The following is a 15,690-nucleotide window of genomic DNA, read 5'->3' as shown; positions in this document are numbered from 1 at the left end:
AAACCTAACCCGGATTTCTCTGCCTGGGACCCGTTCGATGTGGCTGAGGCGTTGAACGGCGGCGGCCGGTGCTGCCCTCTGGCGGCCGGCGGCAGCATCACTCGGAGCCGGGAACAGCCCCCGCCCCGCCCCGCCCCTGCAGCGCAAGCTCCGCCCACAACGCGTCCCTACCGCGAGGGGTCCTCCGCCATGCGGGACTCCCGGGCCCGGTTTTGTTTCCGCTGCGGCTCCGGGGGGGCGCGGCCCCTTTGCAGCCGCCAGGGTAAAGCCGCGGAGTTCGTCCCCGCGCTGCTGCGGTGGTGGCGGGCGGCAGAGCCCGCAGCGCTCCTGGCTGCCGGTCGGGAGCCGCTCCGAGGGTTCCCGGTGTTGCAGGCGGGACACCGCCTGCCGCTCCCTGCGCCCTCGCCCTGATCCACAGCGCCAGCTCCTCTCTCTCTTCTCTCTCCCCTCGCCGCACACGCTGCGCATCCGCTTTCGGGTGCGGCGTCCCAGCCCCACAGCACCGCCCCGCTCCTGACGGTAGCCGGGCGCCTCGGATAGAGGAGGCCGACACCGGGATCTCCGGGAACGTAAAGTGGCATTTTGTTTTTTAAAAACGCTGCTGTTTTATTCTTTATACAAACTAAAACACCAGAGGTCATTGAATCCTATATTAAATACATAAATTAAAAAATAACCATTCATAAAACTTTACATACAATGAGGATTCTCTTCTACACGTTAATACATATAGTACAGATACATGTCCAGTGTTTATCAAAGGGTCATTCTGCCAGTCATTTACAATTCTGTTCTGAACAGACACCAAAAAAATTTGGGACAAAAAGTACATAAAAAACCCCTGGGTGCTGATGGGAGGGAAAGGAAAAACACCTGGAATCACCAGGAGCTGCACGGCTGTTCCTGAGCCCTGCCTAAGGGAGCAGGAGAGCCTGGCCTGCCCAGGAAGCTTAAGGGGGCAGAGGGTGTTTCCTACCGAGATGAGGGCAGGGAGCTGGCAAATGTGGAACACCTACAAATAAGTCTCAATGGTTGTCCTGGCATGTCAGTAAGAGACGACGGAGCTGGGAGCCAGGCTGGTCACAGTGCAAGAAGCCACCTGTGACCCCCAGTGCTTAAATCCATCTCACCTAACTGGGCTCTCATCTGGAATGCTTAAAGTTGAAATAAGAGTCTTCAAAATCTCCTTAGTCAGTGGAGAAAAAGCAGCAACTCAGATTTTGGTCAAGCTGACATGTGCCACACGGCTCCTGTGACTGCATGGATAGCCTGGAGTACTCCTGCCACAGGCCAGGATGGATGGATGGGGGTGGGGGGAGGAATCCAGGGCTCCATTTGCTGTCCTCAAAAGCTGCAATAAATTAGTTTTCATTTTGTTGGCTGGTTTGGGGAGAGTTGACTGCAGTGAGCGATTTCAGAGAGGATTCTCAATACTTTGCTTCAGTGAGTATCAGGAGCAGCAGAAAGCCCTGGATAAACAGCTTCAGGACAGTGAAGGGGTGAGATCTCAAAAAAACAGATCCAAAACCTAGTTGCCCATGAGCTGTAAAACTAAACCACGAGGAGTGCACCAGCTGTAGCAGCTAAACGAGTCTAGATTCAGTTCCCCATACCTAGATTGGAAGTACACTTCCGTAAGCAGTATCAACGATTTACTATATACAATAGGGAATAAATGCATATGTATGTATATATATGTACATATACATATATATTGTATATAGATACATGTATATATACACACAAAACCATCAAACTCATTTTGATCTAGCTGATAGCAGAAGGTTTGTATTACTCGTATCAGCGTGTGTTTTAGGCATGGCTTATGTTACACTGCAAGCAGAGTGAAGCAGCTGCAAGGCTCTCTGGCAGGAACACTCAACTGTTTACAAGTTTGCAGACCAAGATAAGCTGTGGACTGATACCACTCCCAGCCACCTGGAGCCCTTGGAACATAGCACCTGCAGGTGCATGGGTGCAGAAGAGTAAAGGAGAGGAAATTAGGCAAAAAACGATAAATGAAGATGTGCACAACACGGCTCAGAGGGCCTGATGAAACCTGCCGCAAGATCAGTCAGTGTGTCCAGAAGCACAGGATTTCTATCTGCCAGGACCCTTCTCCATGAGTGCTTGTAACAAACTTTTCTAATCCTCCTTTTGTTTTGCTCTTTTTTAACCAAGCAGAGGTGGAAGCTTTTGCTCTGTCACAGAAAACAGGCGCTGCTCATTCTACAGGAAGAGCTCAATGGTTTAATTGCCAGCCCTAATGCTAGGGCAAAGAACTTCCACAGCCTGTTTCACCTTGCAGGACACTGCAGCCAACTGGAACAACAGACTGCAACAGGGGAAAATAAACAGTGAGAGGTGCTAGAGGGAATAACCAGAGAGGAAACTCCTGTTTGTAGCTAATAAGATATTGTGAAGTTGCGCAGTGATCTAGAGGTGTCACGTGTGTGGATGAGACTCCCAAAGGGGCTGACTCCAGAGCTTCAGGACTGAACTGCTGGCAGCACTCTTGGAAAGCACATGTAGGTTTGGGACAACTTTAACCACGATTCTTCTAGGGGAAAGAGTTTGAACAAAGAGCATGCAATATACCTATATTCATTAACATACCTGCCTATAAGCCTGTCTTTAAAAAATGAACCAACCAACATACAGCTGGTACAGAATTAAGTAAACCCCTTGGCTGAAACAGACTGCTTAAGGAAGATGTGGTCATTCCGTAATTTAAATTAATTTTAAGGAGCAGGAAAAACTCACTTGCTAAATAGCTTCTAATGTTTGATGGAAAGCTTAATGCAATCTCAGGGCATGCAAGAAATGAGGATGGTAAGAGTCTCTGTGGAGAAATGGAGCCCAGCATTGCAATCCAGTTGGGTGAATGGACATTAATGAATAAAAGCTATTCTGGCAAAAAAATACCTGCAAGGAGCAGGCACCCCTCGATACTAGAGGAACTTCATCTCTGCTTTGGCTGAGGAACTGCTTCTGACCTGCTGAAGTTGCTGTGGCAAGTTACTTCACTGCTTTGTGCCTTAGTTGCTTCATCTGTAAAGATAAACAAGCAAACAAAGGACAGACTCTTTATAAAAGCACTTTTAAAGCTTCTGGTATGTGCGTAAAGTGTTAGTACACTTGAGGCCTATTTTGAAGGTTTAAGTAATGCACAGGCTGTATTCTGGCCCTCAGTTTTCTATTTTGTAATACAGATCCATTTCTCTCAGTGAAAAAAGTAAGGGTCCATCATGGAAGACAACTTAAAAAGGACCCTTGCCACAGGAACCCAAAGTCTAAACAGGTACAACTCCATTTCCAGGGCGATGGAAACAGTGGCACAGAGAAGTGCCCTGATCAGCACTTCCTGTTCAGTACAGCAGTGCTCGTGGGGTGCAGGACCTCGCCATGCTGGCTGCATGTGTGATGCTCCTGACTGCACAGCACGGACCTGTGAGACCTCGGGGAGACACCAGGACTGGGCTCCAAGCTTTGTGGTTAGAAGGGGAAGTAATGCTTTGAAATGCAAACTACTCATAGTGATCCTTAGCTGTGGAAAAATCTATGAAGACTAGTGATACTTCTGACTTCTAATACGATGTGTTCACACAGCTTGTCCCCAGTTTTGGTTTATGTGTCACTGATCAGGAAGCCAGCTAACAAAATCAGTTTGACAAGCTAAACCAAAACATTTGTTCCAAGCTGGGACAACACAGTTGGAAGCTGCTGCATTGTGGATTGTACCACGTGGACAAGGGAGTTGGCTTTTCCCTCCTCCGCCCTCCCAACATTTCTTTCTCAGAAGCTACTCTGCAGGTCCAATCCAGTGATCCTCAGTGTATTATTCAAATAGTAAAACCAAGTACAGTCATTATTATCTCAATGGCAGTCTCTAAATAGAGTATGAAAAGTGTCTGACAACAGACAGGCTGTTCTTCATGGAGGGAGAGTGAAGAGAGATAAGGCTAGAACTCCATCAGAAATCCTCCTTATGCCAGACATCCTCTTCTTCCCTTCCTTTGCTAAGTAGGGTGATGCTCTTTTATGGTCTCAAGCGCAAACTGTGGTGCCCTGTCCTGCCCATCCTGTGTTAAATCACACTGCACTTTTCCTTTCTTCCCCCACATCGCAGCTGTCATTTGTTCCTGAGGTTAAAACCGAAGAGAGGAGGAGTCCCTACAGTGAGAAAGCCAGACAGTTCACACTGACCACTTTGTTGTCAGCATCTCTCCACGGCTCATGTTTCTTCTGCCCTGTCAACTTTTGATCTGTTCGTGGTATGACGGTCTCACATTTAAATGATTGCCCTGCGCAGCAGGGATAGATTTTTCTGTTGTAACTTTGGTTCCATGCCCAAGACACACTGACTTGATCAGCTGAAAGGGGTTCCTTCCCGTTAAGTTCTTCCTAAGTGATGTAGGTTCACAGTTTATTTTTCTTCCCCTTTTCCAATTTGAACATGTAGAATTTCATTAGATGCAGCATATATCATAGCTTTAGACAGGAACTGTCAAGTAACAAATCTTGAGTGATGGCTTTAAAATACAAGGTGGTTGCAGTCTTGGCTACAGGTTGTTCAAAGTTATACTTTTTAAAATAGGTGTAAACAATGTTCTCTTCATCAGGGGGTGGAAGCATTTGCCTTTATAAGGACTGAGCTGTGGTTGGGCACTCTGAAAATAAAATAAAGAACATCTGTATCAGATAAGTGAGAAGTTCCTCCCCCTCCCCACCCTTGACAAGATGCAACTATCAGTCAAAGTTGAAAACGTCTGTTCTTACAATTATCAGCATTAAACTCTTTTTGTTTGGCCATATGAAAGGCATTTGTGAAAATTCTGGGTATTTCACCAAGCCTGTCCATTTAACCCTAACCCTTAGGTACAGCCCTTTCATCCATAACAGCCCCCATGGGCATCTTCAGATGAATATTTATGCACCAGTTTCAGTAACTCTTGAACCAAAGCTGCCTAAAATTCACCAGTGAAAGGAGACATGACAGTGGGTGACATGCTTGTGGTGTCAGGGCAAACCCAGAACCTTGGGTAATGCAGCAGTGAGGCAAGCACAGACTGCTCCAAGGAAGCCTTCCCTACATATGGAAAAGAATTATGGTTCTCAGGTTTGAAACCAGGGAAAAAAAGGCCATATTTTTTCTGTATTCTCTCAGCATTCAAGCCTACATGGTAAAAATCACAGAGTGAATTCAAATTCACATGAATGAGAGGCAAATACTCAGTAGAAAAACAATTCCATACCCATACCGGTGGAAAATATAGGTGAAAACTTTATGTACAGAAAATCCTGAACCTCTCATTGCCCCAGTTTTTCTCATTTGCTTCAAAAGGATTTTATCATAGCTGTGATATAAACTAAAAGAAGGACAACAGTATAGGCAAATGCAAACACTCATGCAGACAGGTTCTTGCAAATGTCACTGTCAGTTCTTGTGAGTTTTCAAGATGCACCTGAAATCCAAGTTTGTTTGGTTTTAATCACAGAGCTATAGAATGGTTAGGGTTGGAAGGGACCTTAAAGATTATCCAGTTCCAAATCCCAGCCACGGGCAGGAACACCTTCCACTAGAACAGGTTGCTCCAAGCCCCGTCCAGCCTGGCCTTGAGCACTGCCAGGGATGGGGCAGCCTATTTTCTGACTCTCCCTTTAGGCTGGCAGCTTGTTCTGGACTCATGATTGTGTGTTACAGGAAAAGACAGTCAGATAAATTTGCTTGTTACTGTGGCTCCTAAAAGTAGCCTATACCGTTTCAGACTTTCTGATCTTTTTCCCCACAGCAAATAAGCAAGAAGCTGTAAAATCAAATTTTCACCAGTCATGGCCACCCAGAGCATCTCACAGAGGCTGTGCTGTTATGGTTTCCAGAAACGCTGCAGCAGGAACATTAGTAAGTATGCTGTCTTAACTTAGTCCATTTAAAGTCCACTGGATCAAGGCAGTATGTTTCAAATAGCAGCAGCTACATAATGGCATTGGCCATTGTTAACAAGTGTGATGGATGGTGCTGGTCTGACTGCAACTCCCTGTGGCAACTCAGAAGTGTGATGACTCTCCATTGTGAACTATCACAAATTGACAACAACCTGCTGAATTCTCTGACTCCAGACATACACAGAGGCACACGGGGATGTCATCCCTCAGCTCTATGCAAGAAGCACCATCTTGGAGGAAATAAAGAAAATAGTCTTACCTTTCCAAGAGGCACATTGACATCAAGGCCAAAGAATAAAGGCAAGAGAGAAGAACAAGAATAGAAATAGAAACTGCAGAAGAAAAAGAAGATTGTGTAAGAACTAAAGGTCGTGGCATTGTAAGCATCAGAATTAGGACAACTAGAGTGACTATGCATTTGGAAAACACTATTTCCCTAGTTACTTCTGTAGGTACCATACCACCTCCCAGGTTTGGAAAACTGATCCCATTAATTTTTGTGATCAGTTAGAATTGGCACCATATTGAAAGCCTGAGGTAAAACTGTCACTATGAACCACGATGGGTTGACTTAAGTCAACAAAGTTAGATATCAGAAATAGCATGGGTAGTATTTTTAAGTGCATTAAAAAAAACTGCCATCAATCCATGCTGGAAATAGCCCGGGAATATCTATATGCATATATATATATATACATACATACACACACATAATATCAAACCCTAAGCATTAAATGTTTAATATTCAATTTTTTGATGTCTCATTTTAATAATGAATGTGTTATCTTCAGAGATGTGAATTTTTGTGAGTTGAAAATTGTCTAAAATGTCTCCTATTCAAGGTCTCCATTTGACCATGGCGTAAGTTCTGCTTTGCTTTTTTATTTTCATCACAGATTATCATCTGTTATTTTTCCAAGTTACATATGTTAGAAAGACAGACACTGAGTCCTTATATCACAAAAATATTGGTAGAAAAGCAGAAAGAATTATGTGTATCAAGTTTTGCACTATGCCCACTTGTTTCACTTTAGGAACATACACATAAACTGAAAGGGCTTGTTCCACTGCTGCCATTACACAAATAGAGCCATTATTTCATATTCTATTTCACCCATGGATGTTGATATTTATCAATAAAAGTACATCATCAAGGCCACCACCGGAGATGCATTTTACACCAGTCTGGTGTTTCTAGAAAAAAGACATTCTTGGTAGCAGCACACTCTGCTGTAACTTTTTTCAGCAACCCTATCTAACCTAGCTACAAGTAGAAAAATGTGTCCATGTGACAGAGTTGGCCTTGTTCACTAAAAAAAAATGCAGTGCGTATTTTGTCAGTGTGTGTGTATATATATGTTACATATAAAGAATGTGCATATATAGTTCTTTGGCAGTTCAGTTTAAGGACAAGATTCTAGTGCTATATTTATGTCACATAGTAATTACAAGCTTCAGTAAAAAGGATGGCATCAGAACCTGAGTTCTATAGTCCCGCCAGGTAAGAATCATTTTCACTTGGTTTCATTTAGTCCTTCCTGCTTGCTAGCCTCACCTTGCCTTTGATGGAAGCATTGCCTGTCTACCAACACAGCATTTAACAGCCAAGTAAAGACTTCCTTGTTTGCCCTTATCATTCACCATAATTAAAAGTGCTTGGCATATATTTCCTAAAATGAAATGTTGCAGAGGGGACTCTAAGATTATGGTCTGAATATACAAACTGAAAAGAAAGCATAGTAGAACAGCACCAGGAGATACAGCTGATTCAGTGTAACAGAAAGCTTGTGTAATTCACAAGAACTAGGTCATCATGTTCAAAAAGGTTGCTCAGTGTGCTTCAGAAGCGTAACAGAACCAACCTTTTCCTCTAGATCCTTAATTTGTCTCTTCTGGATGTCAGTTTTATCTTCTAAATCTCGGATCCTCTAAAAATCAGAAAAGAAAGCATCTAGACTGAATTCTCTGTAAATCTGCTCTGCTGAAGAAATAACTTAACCTTCTGAGTGCCAAGAGCCTGGAAATTAACAAATGCATTTCTCTGGCAGAGTTAATCTTGTGAAGTACCATGATCCCATCCACCAACCCTGCCCAACCATGTCTTTACCATGTGTACAACTGCTCAAAACATGCTACTGCATATATGTGACTGTATCCTCAAACGCTGGAAATTAGTATGAACTAAAAAAACTAGATGCCAGGCTCCCTCATGACCTGGAGCTTGCCTAAATTTCACCTCAGCTGATGTTCTTACATAGCAAATCTGAGTAGATACACATGTACATGGTTCCTTTTTCTTACCTGATGAGCCTGCTGGAGCAGCTCCATCCTCTCCTGAAGAATCTGGCAATCATATTCTCTGCTTTTCCTCAGCATCTGACGTCTTAGCTTTTCTACTGCTGTCCTCAGCTCTTCCTGCTGTTTTTCAGTCAGTAGTTCCCCAAACTTTATCACTGTTTCTTGCTGCAAAGCATTGTACAAGGTGGCTTCAAGCTCCTGGATCCTCTGGTTGATGCAATACCAAAAGCCAATTAGAGATGAAACATTGTTTAAAACACAGTGGGAATTGGGGACTTGGTGGCAGATTCAGGCACCTGCATGAGGTGGGCTCTGTGCTGAAGTGTGCAAAAATGTGGAAAACAGAACTCAAAATGGTTCAGCATTTTGACAACAAGATATGAACTTTTATTTTTAAAATATTTTCATATAATTTTCACTGAAATCCCTAACTTTTACACTTTTTTTTTTTGAAGCAATTACAAAGATATTAGGAGTTGGATTTTTTGTACCTAATAATAAGGATGCATAAATCACCAATTCTAAAATTCTGACCCATTGTGCTAAAAAAACAGGAGGGAAGACTGAAGGTCACTGTCAGACTACTTTGGTCTTAATGCTGCTAGTCAATGAGCATTCTCATTCCAGATCTGAGTTCCAGTTGGTTGCACTGACTCCAGCTGGACAAGCTAACGTTAATGAGCAATATTTGCCTTTAACTGACAAAAACGTTTCAGACTTCAGGAGATCTGCCTTTCTGTGACAAGAAAAAGGCAGATGTCGTGGTGACTGTGCAGATTGCACAGCAGAGCATCAGAAGAATGGAAAAATAGAATTAAAAAAAAAAAAGCTAGGAAAACAGCAAAAAACTCTCTTCCTGATCCAGCAGGAGTCTGTGTCCTTTCACAGTGCTGGCCAATATGTGCTGTAGAATTCCCTTTGTACATACCATGTATGCTTGGTCAAGAGCCTGCTTCCTGTAGTCCAGTTCTTCCTCCAAATAACCTTTTATTTTGCAAAATTGCTCCTACAATGAAGGATCATGTAGACAGAAAAATTAATGAGTTATGCCAAAGATTTTGAGAATTTTTATACAATCAACTACAATTATCTGACAATTATCTTCTTAGAGACTGGTCGTCAAATGACACTCCTCAGAGTTATTAATATCTGAGCTAGAAAAGAAGGAATGGAAAATAGCTGTGGGTCGCTTTTGTATGATAATACATCTGATCTACATGGAACACCATTTCTTTGTTGACTTCAATGATATTGCTTTGCATTTCAGTAATGTAATTTTGGGGTTTCTGCACAATTTTTCTAAAGATACGTCCTCTGGCATGATGGACAACTCCTTTTGTGCTTTCTCTTATTCTAGAAGAAGTATGAAAGTGTAACAAACTAAACAGGCATATTTATGTTCACATTATCTGGGGTAAGCTGCTCTGCTTTAACTTCTCAGCCTACCTTAAGCTGAACTGACTCAAGTACAGACAAACCATAGGAATAGAATGTAAACCACTACAGCTATCCAACTCTTGTAGTTATGCTTGTTCATCTTGTAGGTTAACTAGAATAAGAACAGAGTAAGGTACTAACTTTACTGGTGCTATAGCAACTTCAGTTCAGCTGTGAATGTTTTACCTTTAGGATGGTATAGGCTTAAAATGTAATGAAAGAAAATAGTGTAATAATTCATTACTTTCCCACATACTGGTATTTAATAGAATGTGATACAACAGCTGACGTTTAGACTGTGAATCTTATGAGACAAAGGGTGCAGTCATTTTCATCTCTGAAAAATCACTGAGCAACCTTCCAGCCCTCTGTACTTTTAAACAGTCACCCACATGGAAATAGAAAGTTTTCAAACCTTCACTACTTCTGTTTCGGTTATTCTGCTGTTGCATGTGAACCAGACCAGTAACAACTTCATGAATTCATCAGAGGAAGACTGCATACCTAATTTGCCAAAAGACGTTTTTAGTTCTCTTTTGGCATACCAAGTGAACGTGACACACTCAGTGCCTTGCCCCTAAAACGTGTATTGGGGAAAGTTTGCTTACCATATCACTTTCCAGTTCCATCATCTTCTGATGCAGAGCAGCTTCAGCTCCCTCAATCTGCTGGATCCACTGGAGGGAAGACAATGAGAGCTGTAGCCTGCTGTGTTTCTAGGCACATGGGCAGTGGCAAGTGGGACATCTACAGTATCTTGTTAGTCTATTCTTAGTAACCTATTGCTAGTTTGGGCCCATCCTGAGGCTGTTCCTGTGTGACAGGGGCAGCCACAGTGTCTGTAGGCAGCCCTTGACAGAGAAGCAGCAACAGGATCACCATTACCAGATTGCTGGAAGATGGAAAAGCACACTCCCTTGGATGGACAAGAAACCCATTTCATCCTATGGATAAGGGCCCACGATGGGGCTCTAGCATCTTATAGAATCATAGAATGATTCTATAATTTATATATATTATATATTTATATATGGGTATATATTTATATATATTTATATATTTATATATGGGTAGAAAGGACCTTAAGATCACCCAGTTCCAACCCCCCTGCCATGGGCAGGGATGCCTCACACTAGACCGTGTCACCCAAGGCTCTTTCCAACCTGGCCTTGAACACTGCCAGGGATGGAGCATTTACCACTTCTCTGGGCACCCTGTGAAAGTGCCTCTTCAAAACTATCTTAAAAATAGCTTAGCTGGGTAGATGGCCATTCTCTTTACAGAGAAGGAATTGTTTACTAGAATCCTTGAAAGCCGTCATGTTGACAAAATTGTGTGCTGCATTTGTGCCACAGAAATCAATCCTCACTTTCTTTTTCATTTCCAAAACAAGGAACTTAGGCACATACTTACAGTGGAAATTTTGTATACAGATCCCTTCAGAAGCTTTGGAAATGTCAGGACTAGAGATCCCATGCTATAACTAATTGCAGCTTCAATGTCTGATGGTTTCTCATTCAGTTTACATTTGCAAGTTTCATTAGACATTCTTTTTTATTTGCATTTGTTGTGACTTCACAGCTTGGGCCAGCTGAGTTTGGTGGTTTTGCTGCTTTAGCAGGTGTTTGGGACTGTGCTGGCACAGTTTACTTCATCTGGGGAATCACTTCCGACACTAGAAAGTTTGACGATATTGACAACAACAGAGCAGAAAATTTCCAGTGTTATATGAGGCCTTAGATGACAAATGAGAAAAGCAAGCACACAGTTTACCTTTTCTGCCAAGGACAACACAGTGGAAGCCTGAATTATGGCCACTTGTTCTTCATTTCTCAAATTCTGAGTAGGGAAAGAGAGGGAATAAGAAAATTGGCAGCAGTTTCCTTTATGAATAAAGATAATCTAGGTGATACAGGTCTACCGTTTTCAGGGGATCCATCCCATAAAACCGTCAGTCTGTTAACATATTAAAAAGAAGACTGCTTTTGCCTGTCTGCATGATATGGACTAACTATATGTTTTCGTTCCATTGCATCTTAAGAGAAATATAAACTAAAATTAGACCTATTTGTCTTTCTTCCTACTAGTTTTACAAAGCTGAATTTCCATTAATGCTTTTGTAAAGATAATGCTGATTTACACCAGCACATGAACAGACAATCACGACCCTTCGTTTTTATTTCCTATTCACTTTCTTAAAACATACCTAAGGTTGGCCAGAGATACAGGATGATCTCTTACACAGATGACTAAAGCAGACAGCAATGCCCACTTAGAAAACCATAAGGGATTTGATAACTCTTGCCTATTTATGAAACTGTATGCAGAGGAATCCTAGTCCTGATGAAGAGTGGTTGTCTCAAACTGCCAAACGAATTCATGTACTTCCCTGAATGACTGGAATTCAGTCAGGCCCAGTTCCAAGTATCAGTGGCCTTTGGACAGTCTCCCAGTCTGCTAAACCAGATGTTGAAGCTGCTACTTCGTTATTAGGTCTCTGACTTTAGACATCTCACAAATTCATAACTTATGGAAATAATAACTCCTTAAATTAATTGTTCTGATGCTGCATAATTTAATAAGTATCTTAGAAAACAGTCATGATAATTATAGATCTCAATTACACTCCTGTACAAAATGCAGCTTGTAAAAGGAAAATATCTCTGACTTTAACTTACCCCATTATCACCTAGGATGTCTAACTGCTTTATGAGGTCTGGGATGCTGACATCCTGCAAAAAGAGAATAAGGTAAAGGCACAGAATGCACATTTTATCACAGCTGCGGTATTCGTCCCTCCTACAATCCATGTTTAAATCAACCATTTTGTTTTATCCCATAGAAATGCATCACACACTGATTTCAATTACCTCTGAGCCAGGTTTTGTCATTATGGTGAAAATTATGAGTCCAATTCAACAGTGTCAGTCATCACACACTCATTGTAGACTGAGTTTAAATGTTTAAAATTTACTGGAGTTATTGGCAGACATCAGTATAATGGGTTATATGGGCACCACTACTGTAATGAGAAGTGCTGCCTTATAAAACTGACCTACCTTAACCCCTTCCTTCATGCAGTAGATCTGTAGAGCACTCACACCATCTGAGAATGGGTGAATCTGGAGATTAAATGGTGGGGACCGTCTTTCTCTTTCCTGAAAATAAATTGAAAAGATGACAGAGAACATATTAGAATGAAGAAGATGGACACAGAACTCATTAAATGCCATAGCTACTACATCATGCTTTGCAAAGCCAAGGTCTTCATTTTACAAGTCCAAGATAGAAACATTTAGACCTAGTCTGAAAAATAGTGTGCCAAGTGGGATGGGATCCTGAACCCAACATAATTCTCTTACAGGAGATTATTGATTGATTAATTATATCAATTAGCAAATTGGCTGGGGAAAGGCTGTCACCTGCTAAGACTCAAGTGACTCGCCTAGTGAGGTACTGAACAACTATATACTGTTGTAAATACTGCCTTTAGAAACAGGGATTTGACTTAAGACTACTAGGATACTCCAATTACACATTTGCTTGTCCTGGTATGCTGTGTGTTCTGGTATCTGTGGAAAGTAGTAAGTTCAAACAAGTTGATCAAATCAGCTATTTATACACCCTCATTGCACAAAATCCACAAATATTTGTCCTATCTTAAGGGACCAAAGACAAAAATAAAAATTGGAAGATGTTATTTCTCATCCTTTCAAGTATTCAGGCAAGCACAGCAGTGAAAATCAAATTTCAAATATATTCTTGGTTTATGTAATTCACTTGGTCAGTTCCATTGCATGTCATGGAACACAGCTGTCAGGTAAAACTGGGAAAGATCTATAAATAAGGGACAAATCTGTCCCAGCACTGAATCATGAGAGCCAGGAAAGGCCCTGTGTTACCTTCAAGCTCTGAATGGCAAGTATATAAGGCTTTGGACAGCAACTGCAAAGAGCAACCGAGAAATAAACCAGCTCATACTGGAGAAAAAGCAGGTGGAAGTTTTTGTCTGTTAGCACTCCTATAACAAGGGGCAGACCAGGAAGAGGGAGACCAAGCTCTAACACAGTCCTCTGGCCACCTGCAGAGGCTTCTGTAGCTCCTCCATTAACCTCCAGTGTCACCTGAGGGGCCCTTCTTACCTAATGCAGGTCATGAGGAGAGCTGCTCAACAAGGAACATGTCCAGAGCCAGCAAAAGTGACAGTGCTTGCAAGTGGGCAGACAGGCTGCCGCTGTTCCATCGTGCTAGGGCCTACAGCCTCTGGACACAAATGAGGAGAGCTCTAGGCCAAGCACTGTGTGCCCATAAGCAGGCATTGCTGGCTTTTCTCATGTGCCAGCACTGGCAAGAATGATGATAAAGGCTATAGGAGCAAGACCACATTCACCTGTATAAAACGTCTCTTATCCTCACCACAGTGGCAGGGAGCTGAGGTACAGAGAGATCAGATCTAAATGTGCCTCAGGAGTCAATAGCACAGAGGCCATTGCAGACCCTTGTCCAAGGAGGCTGTGTCCCTTGGGCCCCTGGGCTCTGCACTCCCGCTGCCCCCAGGCGCTCACAGCAGGGCAGCAGCTCCAGCAGCACCGGGGATCCACAGATCCCCCCACAGAGCTGGAGGAGTTCTCTGCAGGCTGCCGCAGGCCTGGCTTCAGCTCTCTTCACCATGGCATCTGACATGCATGCTGCTCCTCTGCAATGATTGTGCTCTAACCACCAGGTACACATCGGTCTGGGGAGGACAGGGCCTGGCTCCTCTCACAGCCAAGTTCCCACAGTGAAAAGACATCAAAATTCTCTGGGTCAGAAGGGACAAGGTACAACCCTTTTACCCCCATAAGACAACAGCCCTGGGTCTGACACTTTCTCTTACAACTGCTTATGCAATTTCATCGATCATTGCTGAATTAAACTTCAAACAGTTCCCTTTCTTCAAGCAAAGGCTAGAGAGGTGCACTTCTCCTCACAGCAGCACTCTCAATGAAACTTGAACTCGTCTCATCACCCTTGCTGAAAGAAGGGAAAAGAACAAAGCCAGTATAATTTACAGATTAGCAGTAAGTTTTTCATAGGGGGAAGCAGGGACCCTGAAGGAAGAATTATACCTGCATCTCTGACTTCGCAGAGGAACACTCTTCAGGCATTAGAGATGAAAGTACACTCAACATTTCCTCCAGGTCTCCTCCAAGACCTGCTCAGGTTCATGAAAACAAAAACAAAACAAAAAAGAGCCCCCAAACCAACCAACCAACAATTCCACACAAATTGGGTACCTACTCATGGGAGAGATCTTAGCTGTGAATCAGGATACAGCCCTGAGCAAAGCACGTGAGGATGTGGTTTAAGACTTGCTTACGTAGTTAATTCAAATATAATTAATTTCTATTCATTTCAGTAGACTCCAGGCCAGCAATAAGAACAAAGAGACTGCTCCAAAGTGCTAGAAAAGCTGTATCTGCAGGTGTGGTAACTAAGAGCCACACTGACATTAATCAGCTAAGCTTATCTGTGCACACTGGGCACCTCACTCGAGAGATTTCCAAGATATTAGAGCTGACATACTTCAGCTCACAATTAAAAATGCTGGGCCTGATTTGTTACTCTGTTGTATCACTACAATGCTTGTGTAAACACTCAATTAAAATTGGTGTCCAGTGCAAGTGCAGTAGTTTAATTTGCTACCAGCTCTACTGTAATGAGCTCATCCATCACCTCCAGCTCAAGGTTGCGGAACTCCAGCAGCTCATTCTGGTCTCGGGCATCCTGAAGCTCCTGTTGCAGGCGGTTGTTTTCTCCTTCTAGTTTCTCTATCTAATAGAAACATGTAAATTCAGGATCTGTGTGACTGTTACAAGAAACATTGAACATTTGGTGAGTGGTAGCTAAGGTAGCATAGGCAGTGCAAAATCCAAACTCCAGAGAAGATTCACTACTTGCTGTTTTACCTCAGTGAATCTTTAGTTTACAGGTGAACTTCTGCTCATCAACTTCCTAAACATCATAAAA

General features: G+C 42.6%; 1 protein-coding gene across 1 annotated transcript in view; it reads right to left on the bottom strand.

Moving 5' to 3' along the window:
* Positions 1 to 634: 634 nt before the first annotated feature.
* The window catches only part of JAKMIP2 (janus kinase and microtubule interacting protein 2), a 52,867-nt gene continuing 37,811 nt past the window's right edge, over positions 635 to 15,690 (bottom strand). Inside the window, exons 13-22 of the mRNA XM_080627050.1 lie at positions 15,397 to 15,495; positions 12,741 to 12,839; positions 12,360 to 12,413; positions 11,455 to 11,520; positions 10,290 to 10,358; positions 9,173 to 9,250; positions 8,248 to 8,451; positions 7,809 to 7,874; positions 6,206 to 6,278; positions 635 to 4,670 (exon numbers count right to left, since the gene is read on the bottom strand). Coding sequence (XP_080483176.1) covers positions 6,228 to 6,278; positions 7,809 to 7,874; positions 8,248 to 8,451; positions 9,173 to 9,250; positions 10,290 to 10,358; positions 11,455 to 11,520; positions 12,360 to 12,413; positions 12,741 to 12,839; positions 15,397 to 15,495 — 786 coding nt within the window. The 3' untranslated portion in view covers positions 635 to 4,670; positions 6,206 to 6,227. The remainder of the gene's footprint in view (positions 4,671 to 6,205; positions 6,279 to 7,808; positions 7,875 to 8,247; positions 8,452 to 9,172; positions 9,251 to 10,289; positions 10,359 to 11,454; positions 11,521 to 12,359; positions 12,414 to 12,740; positions 12,840 to 15,396; positions 15,496 to 15,690) is intronic.

This window comes from Psittacula echo (genome assembly GCF_963264785.1).
Source record: "Psittacula echo genome assembly, chromosome: 11".
NCBI classification, from domain to species: Eukaryota; Metazoa; Chordata; class Aves; order Psittaciformes; family Psittacidae; genus Psittacula; species Psittacula echo.
Note: the sequence above shows the minus strand (reverse complement) of the source record. Positions and strands in the feature narration are given on the sequence as shown.